Raw genomic sequence first — 9,748 nt, 5'->3', positions numbered from 1 at the left:
GAGACGGGACCATGTATAAAGATAACTGGATAGTACAAGTTGTAACGCACAGGTTACTACTTGAACCCGTGTGGTGAATTGTAAACAGTTTTTAGCGCATTTTCTAAGAATTAAAAAAAAGTGCTATTGTTTGCGTTTTGTCCGTCGTTCGTCGTCTGTTCGGACCCACTTCTGCGGTTTTGAACTACTTTTAGGCATAGAGTAAATAATATTATTTACTCTATCTTTTAGGGGAATGGTGCTAGGGTCCTGAACTTTTTCGCAATATGTAGCCTATACCTTGCAGGTGTGCCAGACGGCCATCAAATTTCGATCTCTCAAGGGGGCCCCCTATGAATTATTTCCGGTGAACACACGTTCTACCCTTCATGGTATTCTAATGAAAGGTCTCACCGAAATGAATTGGTTTGTACAAACTATAACTTTCCTGCGCGACTCTCATCCGAGACCCGTAGGTGGCCGGGGGGAGGGAAGAAATTAATTTTATGGTATTCCAATTAAAGGGCTCTACAAAAAGAACTGTTTTCTACCATTTCGGCGATGCTCGCAGTTTTATCCAGATGAAATAATTGGAACAACATCTTCCAGAATAGGTACACATACAAAAAGAGGCCTTATAATTATGAGCTTTGTAATACAAATTGAATTGTTCCTCTGATCACACTCTGAACTTCTTAGCTTACAATGCAATGATGGTAATCACAACAAATATGAAAAACACAAACGTAATATTTATAACAACAAACTAATTACTGCAATCTTTTTTTACGACTAGTCGCCATCCGTCGAGGTCCACTCATTTTGACCGGGGAGAGTTCTTCCTCAATAATTTCACAATCCCCACCCCCCAATAGACTAGCGTCTTGTCGATTAGAAGATTCCTGAAGTGGATCCCCTTTAGTAAGTGTATTTAGGCCAGTTTCATCTATAATGTCTGTAATATCTACAATATCTTCAAGATCGACGTCGGAAGCTTTAACTTTCCCCACATTTTCGGACGAATAGGGACGTAGTGTTTCTAAGAAACTATCAGATGCATCTTCTTTACATTCTAGCGACATATCACTGGGAATGGTTCCTTGCGGATTAGGTTCATTTTTTTCGCACCCCTCCGAGAAGTTGGATGGTTCAAGGAAGGGGTGTTGTTCAGTAGTCTGGTAACTAGGCAGTGTGGGTTGTTGCTCGGGAACTTGTAGTTGTCGTACCTCACTAAGTTGACCGTCTTCATCCACAAACTGGTATTGCAGTGTTCCATCGGAGAGATTGTGAAATTGCTCCTCGGTGATATTAACAAGCTGCCCCTCACTGGTACGGAACATGATCTCAAGATTGGTGGGTACCTCGGCACCAAGCATGTGTTGTAATTTATCTGTTGACATATCAAACTGCATGATGCTACCTACTGCTTGTGTCTTTTCCATGTCGATCATTTGAGTGTTAACGAAAGTAGAGTTGCTGAGGTCTTGAAAATTCATCACCTGGAGTTCTGGTACGTTTTTATCATGGTCTAAGTGCTCACTATACGTTTCATCAGTGTGTGGTATGAAGTTTTCAACCGTGGTTTCAGTGCAAGACTCTTCGATTACAAATGATCCCACTTGAGGAGTGGATGCTATTTCACGTTGGAGTGCTTCTAGAGCTAATCTGCTAGCGGCCGCCTCTTTGGCACAAGCTTTCTCTGCTTCGGATCTAACAAACTTACGCTTGTATTTCTTCTGCACATAGGAATCATTGCCATTTGGCATTTTAAACATGTTATAATTTTCTGGGGGAGATGGGGTGTTAAGCGCTCGGCAGGAGTTGGCATATTTGGGCTTCTTAGTTAAGAACACAGGGGGAGGAATGTTAATTAGGCCTAAAATATTAGTTTAATGGAGAGAATCGATGGACCCAGATGAACAAACCTGCTTCGTAGCCGATTTCAGGCTGATCGGATACAAGTACTTGTATACCACGTATTTGGAAAAAGTTTGCAGCTGCAATCATGTACTTTAAGTTCTTGTGGGATATGTTTGTGATTCCACAGTACATGTACTCGATTAGGGATCTTACTATCACAAAGTCAATGCCGGTCATGATGATTTGTTCCGTACCCATATTTCTCTCCAACTGCTCCTGTGGGTATAGGTAGGTAAAAGGCTTACTCACCCAATGTAGTATGTGACTTACGCGAAAATACTGGCTGTTCGCTGCCAAAACGCATTTGTGGACATGAATCGTGTTAGTGCCACAACATATCACCACATCAACCAAACTTTGGTGCTCGAGCAATGAACAAAGAACCGATGTTACAAAACGCCCGTGCGTCTCCCACTTCACGTAATACTGAGATTCGTCGGATTCTTCTTTATTCATCTTTAAAACTAGAAAGGTGACACAAAATTATGTGAAAATTGAAAGTAAAAATCTTATGGGTCTGTCACTCAAAATGGAAACTAATAACGATTTTACCGATTATGTAATTTGGCCACGTTAATCTTCTACGAATTAAAAAGAAAAATTAATTTTCAAACCTCTTCTGGCACCTATGAGGCAAGAGACTTTCAAAACGCAATACCTTGAAACCGTTTTGAAACTTTAGTTAGACATTTGCACACCAGAGGGCCGCTACCAACTTTAAAAAATAGTTCCGGTTACCAACGTTAAAAAAATGACCGCCAAAATTAAATCGACCAATACAGATCTCTGAATTTACTAAAGGTCCACTCAAACCGACGATTTTTAAAATAGTAACTTCAGATAACACTTACATGAAAACGCTAACGTTACACAAAAATTAGTGAAATTTGTGGGAAAATTTCCAAACGATGGTTAACTTGACGTCCAAAAATTGAAAATCATGCATTTTCGGTGACTAGGAAGAGATCGCAATCGCTGTCTGAATTAATTTTAGAAAATATGCCATCTTTTAATCACCTTGTTTTGTAGATGGGCCCTTTTTGCACCGGCAGAATCAAATTTTGCGCCCTAATAGAAAATCAGTTGTCCCAGAAACTATATAATCCCGACCAACTTTACAGCCAACCAACGGTGTTAAAAGGCATATAATTGGCGTTTAATTTCTGCATATCATTTATGGAAAAGTTTACAGAAATCTTCAGGTACGTCTTTTTTGTAAAAATTTCCTTCGCGCAAAACGGCAGTGGACGAAATTCTGGAAAGTGAATAATTTTGGCAAAAGATTGGAGAAATTTAAATTAATAAGGAATAATGAATTTAATTTTGGGTTCTCGGGCATTATTTTAAAGAAAATAGAATGACATTTAAAGAATATTGAGAAAATAAAAAAACAAGTTGTAAATCAGCATATGCATGATTAAAGCGCATTTTTGGTAATGCAGGTCAGTATTTTATTAGCGAAGTTTAAAATTATCGATCTCACGAGTAATTTTGGCTGCGTTAAATAATTAATTTTATTTAATTTCAATTGACGGTACGTCTTCATTTTGTAAAACAAATCACAAAGTAAATAATAAGTTTTTATACTGGTAGCGCTATCTAACGATAAAATTATAGCACCTCCGAAACCCATATCGAAATTATTTTCTTAATTTATCGATCTCACAAGTAATTTAACTCAAAATAGACTAGTGCCTGCACATCTACATATAGCAGAAAGCTTTTAGTGAAAATTTGAATTCTCTAGCTATTGTAGTTGTGGAGATCTCACGCGGACAGCCGGCCTGCCAGCCATAACGAATATAATAGCGTATTTTTTTCAAAAATTCGCTAAAAATTCTGTGTGTACGCGTATGTACCATGTTGGTACAAAAGGTCCACCTATGTACATAATGGACTTTTAAAGTACGTTTCATTACCTTTATTCGGACAGAATCGTAATTTCTAAATAAGGGGTGCTTAGATAAGGTCGGGTAATGTATTTTAACTCATCTGTTAATTCTGCAGGTCACTAATAAAAACAAGTTAAAAAAATTAGTTTATTAACTGTAAAACACTAAAATACAGACAGACACGTCATTAAAATGGTAATACTGTTTAGTATTAAAATAATATCAATAAACCAATAAATATAAAAAATTAAGTACATGGAAGTTTAATAAAAATATGAACCGCGTGAGTATCAGACAAAATACTATTTGGCACTATACACATTTTTAGCATACTTTTTTGACACAGTGAATATCTTACATGAACGCTCAAAGGACGATACCAATACAGTACAAAAGAAAATGGCACTGTAAAAATACCAAATAAGTTGCTATTTACAATTTTTAAAAGTTCATATTTTTATAATTTCTGTCGAAAACAAAAATGCGGAATGTTCCACAGCCTTGTACAATAAATAATATAATGGAATGCGTCAGTCACCTGAAAATAGGAACTCACTTTCGGAAAGTAAAACTTCTAAATCGGATTGGACGGTATGTGAATTAGAATCGATTTCGTTTGGGATTTTTGTGTTGGGAATGTTTCCTTGAAGGGGATGTACAACATTTTGGCCTGGTTTTGGAGCTTTCTGGTGCTTCTTGTCCTCCTTAACAGTTCGTACGAGCACACCCGTCCTGGGATTATTTTTGACGCGTTCTGGGTGTTTTTCGATAACGACACATGTCTTCTCTGGCTTTCTCAGTTTGACACTAAATTTAAACGGAGGTTTATAGACGACTTGCAGTCGCACTTTTTCCTTATCACCCGGTAGATTACCTAAACTATGCGCTTTACTTTTTTCGGCGCGCTTCGTTCGCTTGTGAGGGCTTCGAGATTTATCTGTGAGAGCGGCGGGGGTCGATTTCGATTTAGGTAAGGACTGGTGGGATTTTAGGAGCCAGTTTTGTACTTTACCCAAGGGATCGGCTTCTGGAGTGAGCGAACTGTGCAGGACGTTTGAGGGAGTTTTGGGATCATCTGCACTGTAATCGATGATTTCCTTCTTTTTCTTCCTTTTTTTACTCGCGGAGACGTGCTGAGGCGATTTCTTTACTTTACTAGGAGGTATTTCAATTACTGCCGTGTCGCCTTCCTTCTTTCGACTTTCTTCGGCCCCAATCGGTGCAGATACCCGCTTCTTTTTCTTTGTTGGAGATTTTTTATTTTTATTTTGACTCTTAGTGTTGTTGTTATCTTTGATTTTGTGTTTTCTGCGCAATTTTCCATCACGGACTTTTCGTTTCAGAGGTACTTTCGTTCGAACGGCGGGATGCACAGTTACGCCACCGTCGCCATCTGGTGGAAGCCGTACAGTTTCTGTAGTCGCGCTGTGCATAATCGTCACAGACTTTAATTTGATGTTAGGTTTCTTTCCTAATACTTTTGTGCTTAGTATCTACAAAAAACGTTATTATGTAGATCACATTTTACAAAATCATTGTCCACCGACCAAAAGAAAATAGAGAGTGAGCGTTAAGCAGAATAATAATAAAAAGCAGTCTACAAGAAACAATAGGGGGTCAGTGGCGTAGCGTTTCAAAATAATAGGAGGGGCGGACCGAAGTCACTTGGCCCCCCCCCCCCATCTCAATTTTTCTTTCGCGGTGTCGATTGGTCATGGTATCACAGAAAAGAACAAAAATAAACGACAAACAAAATGTAATTATGTATTTTTTTTAACCAAATTTTCAAATCTTAAATTGTTTTCGTCTTTTAAGTGATGCTAATGACAGACACAGAGAGAATGTGAATTGAATAGGTTGCTGTGAGGAGCGGGGAGCAGGTTCTTCGCAGTTCTTGACAATTCTACGACTACAGGCAAGGCAATAACAGTAGCGCTAGCGCTGTTGTTGTAGTGTGTAGGGGTATTGACCGTATCAGACGTTCACCGTTCACGAAAACTTGCCAAAACCATACTTACCTAGGTATAGGCTTGAATCATGAAATTCAATTCATTTTTTTTTTTTAATTACCTATTATACATTTACTACTTACATAGTAGGGGCGGATTGGGCCCCCTCAGCTTTCGAGCCCGGTGCGGACCGCCCCCCTCGCCCCCCCCTCGCTACGCCACTGTAGGGGGGTCATACAATGCTAATATTATTATAGATCATCTAAATATTGTTGAGCTGTGAATAAAAATAGGTCTCTATTCTCCCAATGAATGAACGAAGTGTTTATAACCGCATATACGTTTATAAGTTAAATGTTCCACTGTACAATGCATTAAAGAAAGTTGTGTAGATCCAGTACCTACTCATATCACAGATAACACACACCTTCAATGCGGACTTTTTCTATTTCACTATTTATAAGATATACTCTGCTCATGTCTAATTTATCTGTTAATTTATTGATTGACATTGTCCAGTTCCATTAGATTTCAGTTTGCCAAATGCAGGAAAACACTGAGGTATTTATTTATTTATTTAAATTGCATGATAATAAAAAGCCTTTAACATTCTTCTTATTTATATGCCATTTATCCGATTTGGTGCATCTAGTGCGATAAAATCACGGTGTACGATAGCAAAAGACGACAGTTAGTTTATAATGTGCTTCAGTTTATGAAATAAGGATGTGAATGGTGTACAATTCCACTAGGCTGTGTAGGAATGTTTTTGTAAGGCGTTGGGAGTTTCCAAAAAACTTGGTATTACAAGTTCAGAAAGAATGAAAGGAAATTCAAAGTAGACTGAAAGAGAATTTTACCGCACATGCCTTTAATGAAAGCGATTTTTGTTTTAGTGCTGATGATTGATGACATTAATATATATTAATAATTATCAGGTTGGCAAATTGTAGGTACATATTCACTATTATGTAATAAATAATGTAAAATATTGATTTTCACTTGTAAACTAAATTCGGGCTACGATAAACGATCATTATGTTGCATTTCAAACTATTAAATAAATACCTGTTTTCCTGCATTTGACAAACTGAAATCTAATGGGCAAGGTCGATCAATCTAGACGTATGACCAATAAGTATATCTTATAAATGTTTAAACAAAAAAAGTAAGCATTGAAAATTTGTGGCATTGGGAGTCTAAAGGGTGGTTCCAACGGCGTGCTTTATTACCCGCTTTATACCGATTCTTATTCATAGCACAGCGATATTGAGATGAACAATAAACCTACTGGGAAGTGACACTACTTTCCCCGATTCCTTTTCGAGATGATACAATTTATAGCATACCCTAATTGGTGTAGTTTGAAATTCCAGTACAATAAACAGTGTTGTAAGGTACGATAAAATTAATTGTTTCAAGATACAACAGAGGAAACAGCAAGTGCCTTATGGAATTAGACGGGACGATGTGTGCAAAATGAAAAATTTTAAATAAAAAGCGGTTAATTTGCCAACCTGGGTTTTTCCTAAATTTCGGCAAATAAATCTTAACTGTGCAACTAAACGAAGTGCAAAAAGCGGCACCAAATGAAAATAAACTTACGTTTCGTTAAAGCATGAATAATTAATAAAATATTAAGCTGAGAAAGAATTAGATAGTAGATATCACAACAAAAATTACAACTTACCAAAAGGCCAACCACACTGATTATAATCAGAGCGACGACGTACCAATATTCCATAACCCAGTTCTTAAAATGCTCAATGCTTTCTTCAGATAAAAGTAATTTTCTCAATGTAGCTAATGGACCAGAAGGATCGACCTCGCGACATTTTTGAAAAACATCGCAATAGCCGTTGTAGTCGTTACAAGGCGTGCCAGGTTTTGAGTACATGTCAGGTACATCGTAGGGCATTTCGTTCCATTCAAACGATGATATGCAAGGTTGACCTTCGCCGGGTAGTTTACAGCACAGCTCGCAGGCTTTCGTTTTTGGATCATTTGCCGTTGGTAAGCACTGGCAGGATTCCAAACCATAAGCTAGGCAAATGGATCCGGTGCATTCCTGTAAATGAAGACATTTGTAGCGCGATTGGCGTTGTAAACTGAGCCTTACCCCCATAAAGCACACGAACTCTTGATTGCATATTGTTTTGTTTGGTTTATTAATGGACGGTGGGCATTGCGGACCGCGTCCGTTACAGTAACTGGCATCTCTGCAACCATTGTCGTCTCTGCATTTATCGCCGAATTTTACCTGACATTGTGAAGTGCAGCAAGGTCCCTACAATAACAACGTTCTTGCTAAGTGTAAAATTGCAGTGAATGTACGCACCTGTGAAGGGCTGCACACACTTCTGGGAGTTAGATGACAAGGCGGTTCGTCGATGGGTGGGTATCGACGTTGAGGGAAACAGCACTCATCACGACAGTCACCTTCCCAACCACAGTCGCATTCTTCGCCTTCCTCCACAACGCCGTTCCCGCACAAGGAAGCCTGAGGTTCAGTGAAACATCCTTTTGCAGATCGAGCCTTGAAGTTTAGAACAGGATTTATGCTTTTCAAACTGCATGGGGAGAACTGGTTATTATTTCTCTTATCACCAGAGGTCGCCCTTGCAAACATGATGAAATTGCCATCGTCACCACCAGGTGTGCACGTCTCAGGATCGTGCTGTAACTCGACTATGAAACGATGTCTACTTATTATTTGCCTTTATACTCACAGGAGAACCGAAATTGTGTCCAATTTCGTGGGCAAGAGTCACGTGAGAGACAGCTGGAGGTACATGCTTGCCATAGTTTAATAGTGTTACAATCCCCGTGTTTAGTGACTTCATGCTGCCTCTGTAGTGCTGCAAGGGATTTGTTTAAAAAGAAAGACAAACAAAACGAATAGTACCCCATTCTTTTCGCAAACTCCCCCCGCATTCTTAAGATCGCCAGTCCACGCTAGTCCCAATGTACCCATCTCAAAGTCTCGATATGTAAACATGTAGGCCAAACAAAAGGCGTCGTAATCTTCCTCTGTAAAAAGACGGAATACTAAAATTTGACAAATGTGGGTAACGTTTCAAAGAAGAAAAAGAATATAAATTTGATGTAAATGACATTATTTGAATAATTTTCTTCTTCGTAACGCTTCTAATAAAAAAAATCAAAATTTGATACTGCCGGCTGTCGATCATACCAATACGATTTTATGAGATGGAAATTAGATTGGAAACAATATTGATTACCTATCTACTTCTCCTTTTACTAAAATATAATTGTGAACGCGAAAAATTAGCTGAAACAGTTTCCTATGACAAATTATATTATCCACGAAAGTTGGATAATAATAATAGCAAATAATGCAAACGTGCTCGTTTTCCGCTTTCCGCGAGTTTCGCTATTAAAACAGATACCGAAGTTTCGGCTTCTTGACTTTAACTTATACATCCACTCAAATTATGTCGGAAGGAAAAATATCAAATGGTTATTAAAATTGACGACGTTTAAAGTTTCGGAATGTAATAATTTTATACAATCAAATAAAAAATGAAGTTTGAGAGGAGAAGCATAACAAAAAAGAAATACATAATTTATGCTTAAGGGACAAAGGAATAAAACAAACTTTTCAAATAAAAAACTTTTCACTTTGCGCTGTTAGGGAAAGTGATAATGTTTATCCAGAAGGCAGACGTTTAGATGTTTTCGTTTATACAGCGCGATATTTGTTTTTGAGCGCATCACGATCGTAATGAAAGATGTATCGTGCGGCGAGACCTCATATCTGTATTTACACAGAAGTCGTTTAAAACCAATCTTAGCTAGACCATTTCAGTGTTAAATGATTTTAAATGTTATGATATCAATTAATGCTGATATTACGCGACGAACGTTGCCTAATATTACCAATGCTGTTCCGTTTTCACGAAAAAAAGCGAATAACTTAAGAAAGAAAAGAAGGAACTGAAAGTTAAGTCGGATCATGGACACGTGCGGCCCAGTCAGGTGCATCCA

At 38.1% G+C, this 9,748-nt stretch overlaps 2 protein-coding genes across 2 annotated transcripts in view; both read right to left on the bottom strand.

Annotated features, from left to right (window-relative positions):
• Positions 1–600: 600 nt before the first annotated feature.
• LOC116167121 lies at positions 601–2,592 on the bottom strand. The gene is made up of 4 exons (XM_031482361.1): positions 2,452–2,592; positions 2,170–2,363; positions 1,905–2,115; positions 601–1,855 (listed from the first exon to the last, which is right to left on the bottom strand). Exons 2-4 carry the CDS (start codon positions 2,353–2,355, stop codon positions 750–752), a joined length of 1,503 nt encoding a protein of 500 aa, XP_031338221.1. The 5' UTR covers positions 2,356–2,363; positions 2,452–2,592; the 3' UTR covers positions 601–749.
• Positions 2,593–3,924: 1,332 nt separating this feature from the next.
• The window catches only part of LOC116167115 (disintegrin and metalloproteinase domain-containing protein 10-like), a 34,594-nt gene continuing 28,770 nt past the window's right edge, over positions 3,925–9,748 (bottom strand). Inside the window, exons 4-9 of the mRNA XM_031482356.1 lie at positions 8,646–8,770; positions 8,470–8,598; positions 8,079–8,417; positions 7,860–8,027; positions 7,431–7,808; positions 3,925–5,284 (exon numbers count right to left, since the gene is read on the bottom strand). Of these exons, the coding sequence (XP_031338216.1) occupies positions 4,322–5,284; positions 7,431–7,808; positions 7,860–8,027; positions 8,079–8,417; positions 8,470–8,598; positions 8,646–8,770 (2,102 nt within the window). The 3' untranslated portion in view covers positions 3,925–4,321. The remainder of the gene's footprint in view (positions 5,285–7,430; positions 7,809–7,859; positions 8,028–8,078; positions 8,418–8,469; positions 8,599–8,645; positions 8,771–9,748) is intronic.

The sequence above is a fragment of the Photinus pyralis genome, unplaced genomic scaffold (assembly GCF_008802855.1).
Source record: "Photinus pyralis isolate 1611_PpyrPB1 unplaced genomic scaffold, Ppyr1.3 Ppyr1.4_LG3b, whole genome shotgun sequence".
Classification (NCBI taxonomy): Eukaryota; Metazoa; Arthropoda; class Insecta; order Coleoptera; family Lampyridae; genus Photinus; species Photinus pyralis.
The sequence above is the reverse complement of the archived record's forward strand: the minus strand, read 5'-3'. Positions and strand labels throughout refer to the sequence as shown.

Bases quoted from the DNA above. Each gene is read 5' to 3' on its own strand.
- LOC116167121 (XM_031482361.1), bottom strand. From the start codon at position 2,355: ATGAATAAAGAAGAATCCGACGAATCTCAGTATTACGTGAAGTGGGAG. The intron at 2,116-2,169 runs GTAAGTCACATA...CTATACCCACAG, and splicing joins CGAACAGCCAGTATTTTCGC to GAGCAGTTGGAGAGAAATAT. The intron at 1,856-1,904 runs GTTTGTTCATCT...CTAATATTTTAG, and splicing joins TGAAATCGGCTACGAAGCAG to GCCTAATTAACATTCCTCCC.